Raw genomic sequence first — 20,703 nt, forward strand, 5'->3', positions numbered from 1 at the left:
CCAGCATTTCTGTTTTAGATATTTTAATTGTTTCTGCATGTTAGATTTCTGCTTGTCAACTCTGATGCTGTGATCATCAGCCATGTCAATACCAGACTAAACTGGCAAACTGAACTGCTCACTGGTATTTGTCTGCAGCAACAACAGCCAGCAGTCAGTCAGTCATTTCAAACAAAACACATTCATTTGAAGCACTTCATGAAAGGTTTATCTGTTTAACCTATCAGCTGAGGTCCTTTTGAAAAATGCTCAACCTTTGCCTGCTGATGGCCACCTGTTTGGATTATAATATTACTTAATAGTTCGGTGAAATATGTCTGTTGTTTGCATCATTTAGTTGATTGTTTTCTCAAATGCTTATGTGGATGTAATTTAAAAAATTGGCTTCGCTGACTTTTTGCTGATGGACCTTAGACAGGGCCAGAAGAATATCTGCAAACTTTCCAGCATGCAATTGTAAAGCCATTTTGAACCATCTTTCTTTAAATAATCTAACATTTAAGCAAGTAATCCAGTACAAAGAAGAAGGCTATAAACTACAGACACAAAAGTGTTCTCTTTTCCTTACAACATCTACATTAGCCAACATTTCAACATGATAAGACAGAATTTAAAGTTATTAGTAAAGTCAGGAAAGCTGTTCGGAAGGCAAAGAAGAGTTACACAATTATCAAGGAACATAGACGAAAGAGGTAAAGTATTTTGCAGGTGCAATAATTAAAAAAGGAATGCGGTGATGGGAAAAGGGCCATTAACAGTCAATGCAGAGGAATGCAGTAATAAATACAGAAGGAAATTTATAAAGTAGCAAATGAAATTCAATGTAGATAAATGTGAGGTAATACATTTTGATTGGAAGAATAAGGTGATCACATTACTGGAAAATGCAAATCTAGGTGATGTAGAAGTACAAGGGGATGTTAGGTACAAATATGCCAGCCACTAAAAGCCACAGCACAGGTTAGCAAGACCATAAATAAAGCAAACCAAGCAGTAGGTCTATGTCTGGAAAATATTTCTGGCTGGACAGGATGGCATTGATAATTTCAAAAGTTAGGCTAAAACTATATTAACCTTGTTTTGACCCTCATGTATGTAGTTCTGGTTGCCAGGTTACCATAGTATTGTAGAGGATTGGAGAGAGGCATTTTACAAAAGAAATGATTTTCGAAGAATAATACAAGAAGTGCAAGGATATCCATATCTGGACAGGATTGATAGTCTGAGTCTCTCCTCTGGGAAAAATGAAGGCTGAGGGGTAATCTAATAGAAGTATTTAAAATTATGAAGGTTTTAATAGAATGGTTATAGACAGAATGCTTCCACTTGTTGGGAAGACTATAACTGAAGCTCATCAATATAAGGTAGTCCCCAGGAAGTCCAATAAGTAATTCTGACCTAAAGATTGATGAGAATAACCACAAAGAGTAGTTGAATTAAATGGTGTATGTGCATTTAGGGGAGTATTAGATAAGCTAATGATTGAGAAGGAAATAGAGGGTTAGGTAACAGTTTTAGTTGAGGAAAGATGGAAGATGCATACTTAGCATGTAAACATCAGCCCAGATTGATTAGGTTGAATGGCATTTTTGTGTGGCATATATCCTGTGTAATGTAATACAAATGTTTTGTTTCTCCAGGAAAAACCAGTTCCATTCTATGACTCTTCAGGACGCAGCACCATACTCATCATGTCCATGCTCCTTACTCTTTGTGACACTAGACTGAAATGCAAGAACTGAAACCTGAAGTGAATTTTAACTTTATAGCACTAGATGAACGGTATAACACCATATCTGTTATGTTTGTGGGTTTGTGACGAACGGTTTCTTTTTGCAGCTGGAAGAAGGAGAGAGATTTTGCAAGATTGTAACAATCATGGGAGAAGAAGCGGGTGAATTTCTTAGCAAGGGTTATCTGGGCCTAGGGCTGGTCTACAGTCTCCAAGCTACAGATGGTAAGGTGGTGCACAAAACTGTACAATTAAAGCATCATGTCAAACAGAATGCTTCTGTAGGTACTTCTAACAAAGCAATCCTTGTTTTGGTTCAGTTAAAGGCAAGGGCTCAGTTGGAATGCCCCCTTCTAAATAAACAGTGAAATGTTTCTGAAAATGCATTTTTTCAATGTAGTTATTTTTAAAATATTTTTTTGTTTTCTCTCCTATGTTCTTTATCCCCATCCACAAGCTGCTCCTAGACTAATGGGGGTGGAGTGGGTGTGGTTAAGGTCAGGAATTTTAATCCAGGAATGTGAGTGATTAAGTTTGGGTGGGAGCTGCTTGCAGTTTCAGTTGAGACATCTCTCTGCATTCAAACCCATCACTAAATCACCCATTTCTGACTTTGACAGAGGCTGACTGGTGGGTGGGTGACTAACCCACAAAATGAAACTTTAAATCTGATAGTAAAACGAGTGTCACAACAGCATCGTTGACTGGGTTTCCTGAAGCCCAGCTAGCATAATTAAGGGCCAAGTGAATTCAGAAGGCTTTGCAACTTTGTATCCTGATGAGGCCTTTCAGCTTCCACTACCTCCACCAGGCCTTAGATGTTGAAGCCTTGGTCCAAACATGACCAATAGAGATGAACTCAAGAGAATGAGGTAAAAGTGAGTGCCCTTGATATCAAGGCCACACTTGACCAGGAGCCCTAGCAAAGGTAGAGTCAATGGCAATTGGGGTACACGCTTCACTGGTTGGTGTCCTACCAGGCTCAAAGGAAGATAGTTGTGATTGTTGGAGATTAGTTATCTCAGTTCCAGAATATCTCTGCAGAAGTTCCTCAGTGTGGGCAATGACCTTCCTTCCATCAGAGTTTCGAACTGGGAGATGTTCAGCACCAGTTGTGACTCCTCCGATACTGAAGCAGTCTATGTCCAAATGCAGCAAGATCTGGACAACAGCCAGGCATGGATTGACAAGTGGCAAGCTGCATTTGAGCCACTCAAGTGCCAGGCAGTGAACATCTCTAACAGGGGAAAATCTAATTGTCACTACTTGGCATTCAATTATGTTGCCGTTGATGAACCCCCTTCAAAAATTCATGTCTAGGGGGTTACCATTGACTAGAACCTGGACTGTACTAACAATGTCAATACTGTGGCTGCAAGAGCAAGTCAAAGGCTAGGAAACCTGCAGTAACTTACCTCCTGACTCTACCATCTACCAGCCAAAGGCAGGAGAGTGACAGAGAACTCCCAGCCTGCGTGGATGAGTGCAGATCCAAAAATACTTACTTCAAGAAGCTTAAAATCATCCAGGTCAAGGCAGCTTGCTTGATTGACACCCCATCCATAAACATTCTCTCCCTCCACCACTATGCTCAATAACAGTAATGTCTACCATCTATAAGATGAACAGCAAAAATTCACCAAGGCTCCTTAAATATCAGTGCTGGAGCTATACCCAAACTAAGTTGCATTTATAAAACCTCCTTAAAGCAGAAATTCTGAGAGCACACTATGGGACATGAGTGGAGGAGAATTCAACTGGAACTTTGTCTATCAAGATTATACCGTCGGAAAATAAAAAATGTTCTGTTACACCACACTGCCCTTTGCATTAGGCAGTAAAGTGATGGCAGCTGAAACATTTTATAGTGCTTTTTGTTAGGCCTGTACTTTACAGTGTTGAAGTACATTTGAAATGTAGTCGCTGCTTTATTAGTAAACACGGCAGACCGTTTACACACAGTGAACTCCCACAAGTATTAATTTGATAGTTATCAGATATAATCCCTTTTTGTTATGTTGATCGAGAATTTCTTAGTACTAGACTGGAGGGTTAGCCTTGAATTTTGTGTTCAAGTGTTCAGAATCAGGCATGAACCCAGCACCTTATGATTCAGAGATGCGTGTATTAACAAATGAGCAGCTTTATGCAGTGACGTTTTTACTGAGTTTAGTGCACATTGATGAAAAAGAGGAAATGTCTGTAGCTGAGTGGGGGATTACCATAGTTCACAGAATTTTCTTTTTATTTGACGTTGATTAATCATTCTAACTCCCGTTTCATTACCCTGCAGCTCCTCTAAGGAGCAGCCGAGATCAACTCCACAAGAAAGCATTGAAAGCTCTCAAAAGGTAAGGCTGTATGTTTAATTTTACTTCAGAATAAACCAGAATTAAGAGTTCAAATAGCACACTGCTGGAAGTGTGGTAGAGCCAAATTCAGTTGAGCCATTCATTGGATGACTATTTGAATAAAGTCAAGTGCAAGGTAGGGGTGGAGGGCACTGCTGGCGATTTACTGATTAGAACAAAGTTACATCAACATTGAATGCTAACATTTTATTGATATTAAACTGTCAGAACCAGTTACGGTAACAGTACAGTGTGGATTTGATGTGTTATTTTCTGCAATGGGCCAAAGAAAACTTGTGCTCATTAGTCTGCAACTGCTGCCAAAAAATCTGAAAACTAGGTATTTGCTTGTCCACCAGCTTTCCAAATGAGCATGACGACTTAGAGGAATATCACCGCATTTCCCTCCACCCCTACCTTGCACTTGTCTTTATTCAAATGGTCATCCAATGAATGGCTCAACTGAATTTGGCTCTACCACACTTCCAGGCATTGAATTCCAGACTCAAACCACACTTCAATCTTTTTTTCTCCTATCATGTTTGTAACTTTTGCAAATGACTTTAAAATCGCTATTGTGAAATGTTCTCAGGTATTACAGATAAACTGTAATTGTACTGTATTTTTGCAGCGTTATGATATAATGATGTGTGGTTTAACTGCCCTGTAGAATCAGACAACAGGGGCATCATATGGGCAGTGCAGGTAGTTAGTGAGGTGAGTTGGCACAATGCAGTAAGAAAACTCGCTACGTCTTGCTGAAGGAGATTGTCTGTGAAACTCAACAAAACTGACGCTCAGCTGCTAAAAGTAAGATTCAGGCCTGGGTGACAATATTAAAATTGGAATCAGAGAGTTACAGATGTGTTACTGTACAGAAGGAGACCATTTGGCCTATTGTACCTGCACTGGCTCTTCAAATGAGCATCATTACCTAGTGTCAGTCTCCCATTTTCCCCATTCTCTTGCAATAATTTCTATCCAAATAATCTCCAATGCCCTCTTGAATGCCTCAATTGAGCCTGCTGCCACCACACTTTGAAGCAGTCCATCCCATGACCTAACCATTACTTGAGAAACTTTATTCTCACATCACCCTTGCTACTTTTGCACATTTACTTTAAATCTGTGCCCTCTTGTTCTTGTTCCTTTTACAAGAAGGAACAGCTTTTCCCTATCTACTCTATCTAGCCTGCTCATGAATATGGAAACCTGTATGAAATCTTCTCTCAGCCTTCTTCACTTCAAGGAAAACAGTTCCAATTTCTTCAATCCATCTTCATAGCTGAAGTTTCACACTTATGAAATCACTCTGGTCAGTTGCTTCTGCACTGTCTCCAGTGCATTCGCAACTTTTCTATAATATGGTGCCCACAACTGTTCACTATACTCCAGCTGAGATCTTGGACAAGTTAATCATCACCTACTTGTTCTTGTACTCAACGCCCATTGATAAAGTTGAGGTACTGTTTGCTTACTAACTGCTCTTTCCACTTGTTCTGCCACCTTCGATGATCTGTGCACATTTTCCCTCTGTTCCTGTGCTCCTGCATTTCCTTCAGAACCGTACCCCTCACCTCCTACTTCTCCACATTGAAGATCATTTGCCACCTATCCGTCCACTGCACCAGTATTAGTGATTTTTTTTTGTGTTCCACTATTAAATCTAAAGCTGTATTGGAACCAACACAGTATGATTGACCATTTAAATAGGATCTTAACCCCTTCATTTGCATAGAGTCAGTATTAGGCTCTTTGTTAATATTAGATGACTAGTTGATGTCCTAGCCATACAGGAAGTCAAGATCATATCCAGTTCATAAAAGAAAGAATTGCATTATATTGCCTCTTTCATGATCGTTGGATGTCTCAATGCACTTTAATTGTCAGCAAAGAACTTCTGAAGTGTAGTCATGGTAGCATTGTAGTATATGCAACGGCCAATTTACACATAGTAAGCTCCTACAAATGACGTGATGATAAGGTTGATTGAGGTATATGTATTGATGAAGGAACCAGGCTCAACTCCTCTAATTTTTTTTACAATAGCGCAGTGGGATCACTTATATCCCACTGAGAGAGCAGACAGTAAGTACCATGGTTTAATGTGTCTTGTGAATCATGACCCGTCCAGTGGTGTTGCACTCTCAATATTGCACTGGAGTATCCTTCTTTATGTTTATATCATGCAGGTTTAGAGGATTGGATAAAAATTGGACCAAGTTGAGGAGGGGACAGGAGAGAGGAAATGAAAGTGAGAAGAAGTGGTCAGATTAAGTGGAATAGAAGTAGAGACTTGTAGATGAGAAGAGGCAAACTGGTAATTAATCTGAGGGGGAAGTAGGCCAAAGGGTGATTTTTTTTTTCTGAAGGGAGGCGAAGGACATGGTAAATGAGCTACAAAAATACAAGATTATTAAAGTAACTAGATGAAGGGTTGTGGAGAGATGGCAATACTATGTTCACTCAATGCAGAGAGGGATATGACTCTTAAATGCTTCACGCAGGGATAGCGGTTGGTAAAGTTGGTAAATTACATTTGCAAGTGTTGGAGAAAAGTGTAAAAAAATAGTTAAACTCTCAGCAGAATTGGAGAGGAGGCTTAGCCTTGCATACATACCCGCTAATACATTAGTTTGTACAAAAACGAAGCATTATGTGAGGTGCAGGATGTAACTTGATTACAACTTTGTAGATGTTCTTTATCTAATTGCTACAAGCTTTGTGCTATAGTTCACCACACATTGTTTGGAAGCTGGCAGTGACCTGACATGAAGATTCTTTGACATTTCTGTATTCATTTGACTATGAAGGTCATGTGTAATTTTCCAGCTACGATCTTATTTTGCCATTGTAAAATATTTACCGTGGTTATAAAACCAGCTGTATTAGGGGCCATTTAATAAGATTGTGGTTTGTTTTCAAATATGCAATTTCCCTAGAAATAATCCATGGGCCGCTTGATTTCTGGTGCTGATGTTATGTCAATATTGATTTTTTTTTAGACTTTGAGATAATATGAAACTCTGTCAGCAATCTCTTTACAGTGTTGGTTAGGTGGCTGTGTTCAATTCACTAAGTTCCCATTGAAGTTGGTACTCTTTGTAACTGTGTCAACATTTACAAAGAGGAAAACAAGATAACTATTCACCATCTTTAGGATAACATTTTAATTTGCATTAATGTTCCTTCGATTTTGATTACTCTTGGTCAACTGTGAATCAATGCATATGCAAATCTATCACCATGATTAAAAGCCTTAAGCCATTGTTGGATGTATTCTGCTTTCAACATACTAGAATACATAGACACAGATTGACAAAAATTGATGCCTACACATCCCCACCTTGTAAGGAGTGATGCTGAAGAATGACCAAGCCCGGAATTGTCCAGATCTTATTGCATTTGAACGTGGACTGCTTCAGTATCTGAGTTGTGAATGGTGCTGAACATTGTGCAGTCATCAGTGAACATCTCCACTTCTGATCTTATGATGAAGGGAAGGTCATTGAAGCAGTTGAAGATGTTTGGGCCTGGATCATTACCCTGAGGGACTTCTGCAGAGATGTCCTGGAGCTGAGATGGCTGACCTCCAACAACCAAAACCATCTTCCTATGTGCCAGGTGTGACTCCAACCAGCAGAGAGTTTGCACCCGATTCCAGTTTTGGTAGAGCTCCCTGATGCCACACATGGTTGAATGCAGTCTTGATATCAAGGGCTGTCACTCTCACCTCCCCTCTGGAATTCAGATCATTTGTCCTTGTTTGAACCAAGGCTGTAATAAGGTCAAGAGCTGGGTGGCCCTGGTGGATCCCAAAATGGGCATCACATGGCAGGTTATTTGCTTAGCAGCTGCTGCTTAATAACAATGTTGATGACACCTTCCATCACTTTGATGATTAGTTAAAGTAGATTGATGGGGCTGTAACTGCCCTGATTGGATTTGTCCTGCTTTTTGTGTACAGGACATCCCTGAGCAATTTTCTACATTGTCTGGCAGTTGCCAGTATTGTAACTGTACTGAAACAGCTTGGCTAGGACAGCGGCAAGTTCCGGAGCATAATTCCTCAGTGCTGTTGCTGAAATGTTGCCAGAGCCTGTAGTTTTTACAGAATGTGGTGCCTCTGCTGCTTGAATGAGAAGATTTCAAAGCCTCAGTGATAAGTCCACTGCCCAGCATTCCAATGAACCTGATTGGGTTGGGTGGGGGGGGGGGCGCGGGTGTGGGGTTGGTGGGGGGAGGTGTTGTCTACTGGGAGTAGGAAATTACAAAGGAACAGCAGGTACGTAGGTGTGCAAAACTTTGGCAAATGGAGTTCAAAGTGGAGAAGTGGAATAAATGAATATGTATGTGTCGGTATCAAAACCACTAAAACTAGGTACAAAGAGTAATCATTATTGCTAATGAAATGCTACTTTTATTCTAGGACTGCTGGAAATTTAAAAAAAAATGCAGAAGTTATGCTTCAGAACCTTTCTGTCTAATGACTGAGTTAGACTATTCAAAAATGTCCTCTATTTGGTTATTTTTATAGCATCTCTTATTGTATGTTTCCATCTCTTGTCTTAATCAAGCGTGCAAGCTATCACTGTCCCATTGTAGCTTTGTAACTTGTTTCCTAGGCTTTTTGTATTCAGTTGCAAGGCACACACTGGGGCAACACAGGACAATTTATTCTAGATTGTTTTAACTTCAGATTATCTTTTTGACCTTCATCAGATAGGTGGTCAAAAATAGGCTTGTAATCTCTGTCATGTTGTTCCACTATTCCTAATACAACTTTTCCCTTAGCTACCACAGTTTTTGCTGTCAAACTGTCTAGTAACCACACTCTTGTGTAGGCCAGTGCCATTGTACACCTCTTGTTTCATTTAGGAATTAATCAATACATGTTCAATTACAATCTAAGACTTTTGCTTTCCAGCATCTCAAAATGAAGCCTTTACTTTATTGATATCCTATTTCTGACACCTCTGTTGCTTTTGGTCCGTTTGTTACCACAGTTACGTAATGTAGGCAGTCAACAATTTTCAGTAATTTTCCAATTAGTTGAATGAGGAGCTGCAGTTTAAATATGATATGTTAATTAATTTAGCAATGAAAGGAAATACACATGACGTTCTGTAAAATGAAGGTGTTGAGGCAGCATATCCCCATGCCCCAGATGTCTTGCAGTCTTTCTTTGGTGGCCTTTGGCAGCAGCAGTTTTTGTTCTCTTCCCCCAGATTGATGTAGGGGAACTGCTGGAACCTTTTCTGACCATCCCTCCCCATCGATCCTTGTTGTGTCAATCATCTGTCTAAACCCTGTCAGCAAATGACCATGGACAGCTACTCACAATGCCAGGATGACCATTGTCCCTTGCCCACCTTCATTTAAAGGTTAGTTTTGATTACTTCTAGCTACAAAATCTTATTTTTGAAAATGTTGCATTCATAATAGGGAAGTGTAGTGCCTGTTAAATCTTTGATTCAAGTCCTGACCTTATACCTTCACCTCTGTTTTCACATACAACAGATCAGTTTATATTTGTAGAAGGCTGTAACATTGTTATAGTGTTACTACTGTAACACTCAGGCTACATCAAAAAATACTAAATATGAGACACAGAATTTTTTTTTTGAATAGAGGTTGTAAGGCAGAGGTCAAGAACTAGCTACTGAGGATGACTTGAGTAAACAGCTTGGGAGGCCTTGGGTTTTTTTTTTTAACAGCCTGATTAGATGTGGCTAGCTCTCACAGATCCAGATTTCTGGGTTTCGGTTTTTTAAGTAACATCAAAACCTGTTCGGAAGCTTCAGTGAATGTCTCCAAGCTGCTGCTGCTCTCTGAATTTTCTCTTGACGGAGAAGGAGATGGATTGGAGAACTGCATGTGAGAATCTGTGTCTGAATTTATCTTTTTGCCAAGGGGTAGATTTATGAGATGTTACTATATTGGAACAGTTAATCAATTATAGGCACTGTATCTATTTTGTTAAGTTTCCAATAGAGTTAAGTTATTCTAAATTCCTCTTTCTTTGTTGCTTTTTAATTACAGTGTTTAAATAAATTGTTTGGCTTAACATCAAGTAGTTTGACCAGTTGCATTGCATCTGGAACACAGCACCGACATTTACCTTTTAAAAATAAGAAAAAGTTAGGGTCTAGGCTATCTTCTTAAAGTATTCTGAGGGAGTCTGGTATCAGTTATGGTATTTCTATTAATGACTATCATGAGTGCATATAACTTATCTTGATCTCCTTACAAAAACCAGCCAGTTGATTATAGACTGGGGATCTTACCAAAACAAAACGATAAATTACACCACACACACACACACACACACACACACACACACACGTTAGGAATCTTGCAGTGAGTTACTTGCCTCCTGACTCCCCAAAGCCTGTCCACCATCTACAAGGCACAGGGCAGGCATGTGATGGAATACTCCCCACTTGCCTGGATGAGTGCAGCTCCAACACCACTCAAAGCTTATCACCATTCATACTCAAAGCTCGCTTGAATGGTGCCACATCTACAAATATACACTTCAGTCTGGCCTTCAGTCCTAACTTTGTGTACCATCTACAAAATACACTGCAGAAATTCACCAAGGGTCCTCATAGCATCTTTGAAATCTATGACTACTTCCACCCGGAAGGTCAAGAGCAGCAGATACACATGAATACCATGGCCTGCAAGTTCTCCACCAAGCAGCTCACCATCCTGAATTGGAAATATATTAGCATCCTTTCGGTGACAATGGGTCAATATCCTGGAATTCTCTCCCTAACAACATTGTGGTTCCATCTGCAGCAAATGGGCTGCAGCCATTCAAGAAGGCAGCTCACCACAACCTTCTTAAGGGCAGTTAGGGACGGGCAATAAATGCTGGGCCAGCCAATGTGCACACGTCCCATGAATGAATTAAAAGAAATTTATCCCTATAATCTAAAAACAAAAAAGACAAAATCCCTATCTTCCAGGTTGTTACAACTAAAAACAGGCATTTACAGACTTTCGGGTGTTAACTGCAAATGTTATGGTGCAGAAGGAGGCCAATTGGTCCATCATGCCTGCATCAGCTTATTAAATGTGCACTCATCACCTCATGCCAATCTCTTGCTTTTCCCCCATACCCTTGCACGAAATTTTTCTCCAAATAATCATCCATTGACCTATTGAATGCGTCAGTTGAACCTGCCTCCATCACACTATCAGGTAGTGCATTCCATACCCTAAGTATCTGCTGAGTGAAAAACTTTTTTCCTTTCTTCACATGTGCTTCTTTTGCGGGTCACTTTAAATCTGCCCTCTCATTCTGTTTCCTTTTATGAATGGGAACAGCTTCTCCCTCTCTGTTCCATCCAGCCTGCTCAAGATTTTGGAAATGATCTGTGCACATATACATTCAGGCCCCTCTGCTTTTGTACCTGCCCCCTGCCCAACCTTAGTATTGTGCCTCAGTGCTCTTCCTATCAAAATGGATCATCTTGCATTTCTCTGCATCGAAACTCGTCTGTCACCTATGTGCCCCACTCCATCAACTTGTCTATGTCCTTCTGGAGTTCTACACTGTCCTCCTCTGAGTTTACATTTCTTCCAAGTTTTGTATAAACTTTGAAATTTCCCTCTGCACACCAAGCTATAGATCATTAATATATATCAGGAAAATCAAGTGTCCAGTACTGACCCTGGGAGCTCCACTATAAACCTTCCTCCCATACAGAAAATATCTGTTGACCATTATTCTCTGCTCCTATCATTCAGCCAATTTTGTATCCATGTTGCTACTGACCCTTTTATTCCATGACCTAGAACCTTCCTAACAAGTCTGCTGTGTAGCATTGTATGAAGCATCTTCTGAAAGTCCATGTACACCATATCAACAGTGTTAGCCTCATCGAGCCTTTCTGTTCAAAAAAAACCCAGCAATTTAGTTAAACATGTTTTTCCCCTTTAGAAATCAATGCTCATTCTTCCTAATCCACCTATTTTTTATGTTAACTACTAATTCTATACCAAAATATTTGCCTTGACGAACTTCCGCACCATTGATGTTAAGTTGACTGGTCTGTAATTGCAGGGCTTATCCTTGTGACCTTTCTTGAAAAGGCTGTAATGTTTGCAATTTTCCAGTCTTCTGGCACTAACCCTGGGTTTTGGAAAGACTGAAAAATTGTGGCCAATGTACCAGCAATTTCCACTCTCATTTCCTTCAATATCCTTGGATGCATCTCATTTAGTCCCACTGCTTTGTCAACTTTGAGTATCAACAGTTTTTCCAGCACTTCTGCCTTTTCAATTTTGAGCCCTTCTAGTGCTCTGGGTAACATTTCTTTCTTTGGCAAAGAGCATAGCAAAGTATTTATTTAACACCTCAGAATGCCCCTGCCTCTAGGTGTAAATCCTCTTTTTGGTCCTTAATTCCCCTACCCTTCATGATATCACCCTTTTATTATTTATATGGCTGTAGAAGACTTTGGGACATCTTTTTATGTTGGCTGCCAGCCTTTTTCCATCGTTTCTCTTTGATTCTCTTATTTGTTTTTTCATTTCCCCTCTGAACCTTCAATATTCCTTTTGGCTCACAATTTGATGTTCTACCTGACACCTGTCATAAGCACCTTAATTTCTTTAAGGTCACAGGAGGAGTTCCCTTTTGTATTGAATGAAAGGCTACATTAGTAGTGTTCCAACAGAGAGCAAGATAGCTCAAAAAATCTGAAAAATCTGAAATGTGGCTTTTAAAAACAAGAATACAAAAATGAAGAACTTTTAATAGATTCTGTAATTTTAGGTAAACCTTTTGCTTTCAGTATTTGCACCCTAGGGAGATGGATAACAAATTCTTTATGGCAGATACTGTTTACAGTTTGTTAACATATACTAATATCCTGTAATATGTTTTGCTAACAGGAATAAGCCAGACAGACAGTTAACTGAACTAAAATTGCCAGTATATTTTATGTAAATGTATATGGAATACTATATTAAGGTAACAGTAGTCATACTTGTTGATAACGAAGATAAAATACTTGATGTTTTCAAATGAAATATCAAGAAATGATATGTAAATACAATAGACTGAAGCAATTAAATCACCTGTAGAATATTATTATGAATTGGGTTTCTGTATTCTTACTCTTGTCATGTTTTTCATTCAGTATCTTTATTTATCAGGAGTTTCCCTCATTGTGTTCCCTCATTATAGAGCTCACAGTTTGGATTGTGAAGATCATCGAATTGCCCTATACCTTTCCTTGCAGTTGGCATTCAACAGGCAGGTGAGTGTCATTGGTGTATTATTTCTGTGAACACAATTTCTATGCGATTAAGCTTTATTTTTAGGTCAATTAACATTGACAGTTAAAGCGCTTGGAAAACTACATGTAATGTACAAGTTGCAGTAGTAAAGATTTATCTGAACCTTCTAAATAGAAGAGTGTTTCATACATAAATAAATGTTTTAAAGCAGAGCCAATGTCCAAGGCCAAGTAGCAGGCTGAGAGGCAGGAAACAAAGCGTGATGGTAGATGGGTGATTGAGTGACTGGAAATCTGTTTCTGGTGGGGTTTGCAGCTCCTTGTTATTTTGATCTACATTAATGATTAGTAATTAAATATGAGGGGTATTATCAAGACATTTGCAGATGACAAGGAAGTTGGCAGGTCGTTAATAGTGAAGAAGACGGCCATAAATTGCAGGAGCCTATCAAGAAACTCATGAGGTGGGCAGAGCAGTGGCAAATGAAATCAATCTGGAAACGTGTGAGGTAATGCACTTGAGAGGGTCTAATAAGGATTACACTATAAATGGTAGGACTCTGGAAAGTACTGGAGATCAGAGGTACTTTGGTGTTCATATCCACAGATACTTGAAGGTAGCAGGGTTCATAGCTGAGGTGTTTAAGAAGATATTTGGGAAACTTGCTTTTATTAGCCAAAGCATGGTCTAGAAGAGCAGGCGGGTTGCATTGAGGGCTAGTGCCAACATTGGGAGAGCTGTCCCACAGACTAGTCAAACTCATGGAATCATACCTTACAATGTCTGAGGTAACACCATCCCTGGTATGCTCTGTTCCATTGGCAGGACAGACCCACCAGAGAGGGCAGCACTGTGGTATACAGTTGGGAAAGAGTTGCCCAGGGAATCCTCAACATTGACTGCAGATCCCATGAAGTCTCATGGTACCAAGTCAAACATGACCAAGCCACCTCTTGCTGATTACCGTGTGTGTCCCACCCTTAGCTGATAAATCAGTATTCCTCCATTGAGGTTGTTAACTTGCTTACTGAACTGGCTTGTTTTTGTTCAGATGTTTCGTCACCATGCTAGGTGACTTCATCAGTGAGGCCTCTGATGAAGCGATGTTGTTCTACTCCACTTGGAATTTATACTGTCTGGTCCATTATGTAAACCAACGTGGTTTACAAAATACCATGCAACGATTGCCACAAACATTACATCAGACAGACAAAAGGAAACTAGCCATCAGAAGACATGAACATCAACTAGCAGCAAAACGGCAAGACAAACTCTCCTTAATATCGGTACACTCAGACAATGAAGGCCATCAGTTTAACTGGGACAAGGTAACCATAGTAGCCCAAGCCAAACCTAGATACACACGGGAATTCCTAGAGGCATGGTTCTCCATCCATAATGCAATCAACAAACATATAGAATTGGACCCCATGTACAAGCCCATACAGATCAAAACTGGAAATGTCACTACTCACCATAACCGACCGGACAATATAAATTCCAAGCAGAGTAGAATAATATTGCTTCATCAGAGACCTCACTGATGATGTCACCTAGCATGGTGATGAAACGTCTGAACGAAAACAAGCCAGCTCAGTGAGCGAGTCAACAACCTCATCCATAACCGGAGCTAAAAGTCTTTGCTAAAAATTTATGTATTCCTCCATGTTTAACATCACACAGAGGAAACAGTGCGGATGGCGAGGGTATAGAATATATTCTAAGTGGGGGATTTCAACATCCATCACTAAATGTGGCTTATGGGTACCGACCGGGTTGACTCAGTCCTAAAGGACGTAGCTGCTAGACTGGGTCTGTGACAAGTATTCAAGAATCCACTAAGAGCATAAAATCATTGTAACCTCATCCTCACAGTCTACCTGTAGCCAATGCATCTGTCTTTGGGAGTATTGCTAGAAGTCATAGTCCTTCTGGAGATAAAGTCCATTGTCAACTTGAGGATCCTTGCATTGTGTTGTGTGGCTTTACCATCACCATGCTAAGTGGGATAGATTTTTAAGATACCTAGCAACTCACTACTAAGCATCCATGAAGTGCTGTGGGCCATCAGCAGCAGAAGAAAAGTTGTATTTAACCAAGCCAAAGACAAGACTTATACAATTTAAAAGTAGGGCCTTGGACAGTGTTGTAGAACAGAGGGACCCAACGGTGTAGGTATATAATTCTTTGAAGTTGCATCACAAATAAATAGAGTGGTTAAGAAGGCTTTTGACATGCTTCCCTTCATTGCTCAGCCCTTTGAGTATAGGAGTTGGGACCTTATGTTGGGGTTGTACAGGATATTGGTGAGGCCTCTTCTGGAGCACTTTGTCCAGTTTTGGCCTCCCTGTTATAGAAATTATTAAGATATTATAGATATTATTAAGCTGGAGAGGGTTCAGAAGAGATTTACAGTGATGTTGCTGGGCATGGAGAGTTTGAATTATAAGGGAAGTCCAGATAGACTGGGACTTAATTCACTGGAGTGTGGGAGGTCGAGAGGTGACCTCACAGAGGTTTATGAGATAATCATGGGTATAGATAAAGTGAATGGCAAGTGTCTTTTCCCTAGGGTGGGGGATTTCAACACTAGAAAGCATAGTTTAAAGGTAAGAGGAGAAGGATTTAAAAAAGACATGAGGGGCAACTTTTTTTCCCACAGAGAGTGGTTCATGTGTGGAATGAACTTCCAGAGGATTGGTGGATGCAGTAACAGTTACAATTTTTAGAAGACATTTAGATAACTATATGAACAAGAAATGTTTGGAGGTTCATGGGCCAAGCACAGACAGCTGCGACTAGTTTAGTTTGGGATTATGGTTGGCATGATCTAGTTGGATCAAAGGGTCTGTTTCCGTCCTGTTTAATTGTATGACTCGATGACCTAAAACCCTTGGACCAGTATAAGCCCCACTCTGTCATTCCAATCAAGCCACTAGCCTACCCTAGTTCAATGAAGAGTCTAGGGAGGGCATGCTAAGAGCAGCACTAGGCATATGTAAGCAAGAAGGTGTCAACCTGACAAAGCTGCAATACAGGACTACTTGCAGGCTAAAGAGTGAAGCAGCCAATGATAGAGCGAAGCAATTCCATAACCAACAAAGCAGATTTAGGTTCTGCAGTCCTATCATATCCAGTTGTGAATGACGATGGACAGTTAAACAAGTAACAGGAGGAGGCAACTTTACAAATATCACCATCCTTAGCAGTGGGGAGCTCAGCACATTAGTGTAAAAATACAAAATTGGAACATTTGCATCCATTTTCAGCCAGCATCACAGACAATATTCAGCTTGATTCACTCCAAGTGATATCAAGAAATGGCTGAAGGCACTGGATACTGCAACAGCTATGGGTCCTGACAGCAATTCAGCAAAAGTACTGGAGACTGATGCTCTAGAATTAGGCTGCATCTCTAGCCAAGCTGTTCTTGCACAGCTATAACACAAGCATCTGCCCATAGATGGATAATTGCCCATGTATGTCATGTCCTCAAAAAAACAAGGTAAATCCAATTCAACTAATTACCTTCTTATCAGTCTACTCTTGATTATCAACAAAATGATGGAAGAGACCATTCACAGTGTTCGGAAGTAGCACTTACACAGCAAAAACTAGTTCTCTGAAGCTTTAGTATGGGTTCTGCCAGGACTACTCAACCCTTGACCTCATTACGGCATTGGTCCAAGCATGGACAAAAGAGCTGAATGCAGAGGTGAAAGTTACAGCCCTTGATACTGAAGTAGCGTTTGACCAAACATGGAATCAAGCAGCCCCAGCAAAACTAGAATCAATGGGAATCAGGAGAGTAATTCTCTCCCGGTTGGGATCATACCTGGCACAAAGGAAGATGACTGTGGTTGCTGCAGTTCCAGGATAAGTCTGAAGGCGTTCCTCATGGTTGATGTTTTCAATTAACCTGTTCAGATGTATTTTGAAATGCCTGTGGAGCAGGTGGGAATCAAATCCAGGCTTACTGGCTAAGAGGCAGGGACATTTCCACTGTGCTACAAGAACCCTTTCAAAGTTCCTGTGGGCAGTGTTTTAGACCCAACTATCTTCAGCAGCTTCATCAATGACCTCATGTTGAACATAGGATCGGAAGTGGGGATATTTGCTAATGACTGTATAATTTTCTGTACCATTTGCATCACCTCAGATACTAAAACAATCCATGTCTGCATGCAACAAGACCTGGACAACATCCAGGATTGTGTTGATAATTCGTAACATCCGTGCCACACCAATACCAGGGAAATAAAAGAGAATCTAAATATCTCCCTATGACCATCAACAGTATTACTATTAGTGAATACCCCACTTTCCAGATTTTGGAAGTTATGTTTGTCCAGAAGCTGATCTGGATTGGCTGTTTTAAATACCATGGGTACAAGAACAGGTCAGAGACCAGGAATTCCAGGATCAGTACCTCATCTTCCCTGCAACTATGGTATTGTAAATATTTTTGCTGTGTTTAAATTTTTTTGCAGATCTCTGAAGCTATTGAACAATTACAAGTAGCGCTTAAACTCAGGAATGATGACATGCATTCTCTCCATTTGCTGGCACTTCTGTTTTCTGCCCAAAAACATTATCAACGTGCTTTAGACGTCATCAACCTGGCAATCGGTGAATATCCAGAAAACTTCAGGTATTAACTCAGAAGTTTATTTATATATTAATTGCTTATATTTGATGAGATATTCGGATAGCTATGATTATTACCTTTCCAAATCCCCATCCCATCACCTATGGAATCCGATATGAGAAAGTGTAATTCATGCAAAAGAAAACTTGGTATACTTCTGCAAGATAATATTTGGAAATACAATATATGAATAATTTAAAACATAACATAGGTGAGGTATAATAAATCTGTAAGAAAACTATCATTCCCAAAACTTTCCACTGTTCTATAGGAGGCTGAAAGTGCCAATGAAAGGGTTAGTACTGAGTGAGCGGATATGTGCCACCTATTGTGGTGATGTCATGAGGACTGGTGGGGAGAGTAATTGAGGACATTGAAGGGTCAGACCTAAGAACAGCTCTGCCAAACAGTCTCTGTAATAATGTATACTATGATCTTGTAATATGTACATAGTTGCAGGAATGCAGTTAATTTAATCTTGTTTACAACAAACAACTTTTCTAGTTACACCACTAAGTGGTTATTTTCATCCATGCTAGCTCACATGGGCATTGGAGAAACATATTGGTGGCAGCATGGTATTTAACTTCACCTTATGTAACATGGTGAGCATCTGAGATGATCAGAAGATTTGCTTTAGCTTCACTGTACATGATAATCTGCAGCAGTGATTTGATTTGGATCTGAGACTGATCTAGTTACTCAAGCAGCATAGAAAGTAGCATGTGAAGATCATCAGTGGGGAATCAGTTGAATCCAAGAGAGGAAAACCCTGTGGAAACACTCAACACTTAAGAGTACGTTAAAGAACAACAGAAAGCATTTCAGACCTACTAAGACTTGCACTGGAGCAGGAGGAAACTGTAGCTCTAAGGCAGGGGTTACAGGTTGCATGTGAGGTGGTGGTCTGTGGCAGCAGTCTCAAGTCTAGAGATCAGACAGTGAGTGAACAGACAGCCGGGATTGTATGAGTCCTGGTACAAAGGGGAGACGCTAAACAGCATAGTGAGTGAACCAGAATAGGGCAAGAATTTTTTCTTAAAAAATGCTTTGATTTCGTGTTGCTGTTATAGTGCAAAGATACCGTGAGGCATAGCTAGCAAAAATAAAATACAAGTAACAGGACTGTGACACCAAGTTCTAGATCAGAGAGTTGGAGAGATTATAAACCCTGTAATCAAAATTGGATAATTGTTGGGTAAGATAAAGGCATGAGTAATTCTAGTCTAACAGGGAAAACGTCTCTGGGAGAAGAAAGGCAGGAGATCCTCAATTAAAATTTTAAAAAGTAGGAACCATCCAGTCAAGCTGTGAAAAAAGTGGGAATCATCCATTAAAGCCACCAGAAAGTGGGAAAACTATCCAGTACAGCAGCAAAGCATAAGAGAGCCAGCTTTGCTGTAAAACAAAAATCTTTAAATTAGATAAAATATCTAAACATATCAAGAAATGATATCAAAAGTAGTATTGCCAGAAAAAATTGATATGAGCCAAACAGAACACAAAATTGGACATCCTGGAGAAATCGATTTTTTAACTGTAGCATGGTTTCTAAACTGGATACCAAGTAGAAAGTTAATAAATAAATACATTTCTGTACACAACTTGGAATGTATTAGGTGATTACTGAGGCATCAAATAGGACACATTCAAACCAGTATTGAAACTCTTTGACAATTATTTCAATCTCTAAACTAACAAGATTGTTGCAAAAGCATTCAGATGAATCAATAGATGATTTCATTAATGACCTCTACAGACTAATGGAGAGATGCAACTGTGGTGACTTGGAGTCAGAATTCCTAAGACAATTAAGCATTACTGATGACTCTATGTCAGATTTATTGAGTCCATAGAAGACCTAACTTTGGAGCAAGCCATTCAGATGATGAGGGAAGCAGAGATTCTGAAACATCACAAATCAGAGAAGAAGATAAAATTTGGCATACGATTATCAGAGTACATTCAATTCTTAAGGTTCAGAACCACAAAAGATGCATGGTTACACTAATATAGCAGGTAAGACAGATACTAAAAATCCTTACCAACATAGTGGAGCAAAGAAATCTAACAGGTGTGATCAGAGCCCAGCTGTTAAATACAAATGCTTTTATTTTAAACTATCAATCACTTTTAGAAAATGTGCTGAAGCAGGACATAGCAACAGAAAAGCATGACACCAAATAACTACCCACACAAAAAAAAGTAGAATAATTTCCAGTGGAAGACAAAGCCAGAGTTTTCCTAGGGAAAATATGTGACCCTAGCCCAGCATTTTGGCAAGTTGATATTTTGTTGATGGTCACTTCATGAACTTTGGAGCAGGTGTTACATTGTTACCTGATAGTGTTGGCTTAGGAAACACATTCTACCACTGCCAGAAGTACATATATGATCTATGTGGCACAGCACTTCATGTTAAAGATGTGCTATAAGCAACTCTCCAATAGAGGGGATACCAAATACTAGAAAACCTACGTCTACATCACAGCCAGAAATTCTCACTCTTGTATAGAAAAGGTGTGCACTGACCTCAAGCTCTCCAACTGCTTTTCATGCTTTATTTTTTTCTTGTTACTTTTTTCCTCCTCTTTTCCCTTATTTACCTCCTGCCCTGAGCTTGGACAGCATCAGCAGCGAGTAGGCCCAGAACGGACTTGGGTGGGCTCAGTGCGGACCTCGCCGTGCCGGTGAGCGGGCCCGGTGCGGACCTCGCC

At 39.9% G+C, this 20,703-nt stretch overlaps 1 protein-coding gene across 2 annotated transcripts in view; it reads left to right on the forward strand.

Moving 5' to 3' along the window:
• The window catches only part of LOC109921860 (tetratricopeptide repeat protein 7A-like), a 298,546-nt gene that overhangs the window by 126,561 nt on the left and 151,282 nt on the right, over window positions 1-20,703 (forward strand). For both annotated transcript variants that reach the window (XM_048601437.1, XM_048601438.1), the window contains exons 12-15: window positions 1,840-1,957; window positions 4,026-4,083; window positions 13,286-13,358; window positions 17,829-17,989. In XM_048601437.1, coding sequence (XP_048457394.1) covers window positions 1,840-1,957; window positions 4,026-4,083; window positions 13,286-13,358; window positions 17,829-17,989 — 410 coding nt within the window. The remainder of the gene's footprint in view (window positions 1-1,839; window positions 1,958-4,025; window positions 4,084-13,285; window positions 13,359-17,828; window positions 17,990-20,703) is intronic.

The sequence above is a fragment of the Rhincodon typus genome, chromosome 9, assembly GCF_021869965.1.
Source record: "Rhincodon typus isolate 14 chromosome 9, sRhiTyp1.1, whole genome shotgun sequence".
Classification (NCBI taxonomy): domain Eukaryota; kingdom Metazoa; phylum Chordata; class Chondrichthyes; order Orectolobiformes; family Rhincodontidae; genus Rhincodon; species Rhincodon typus.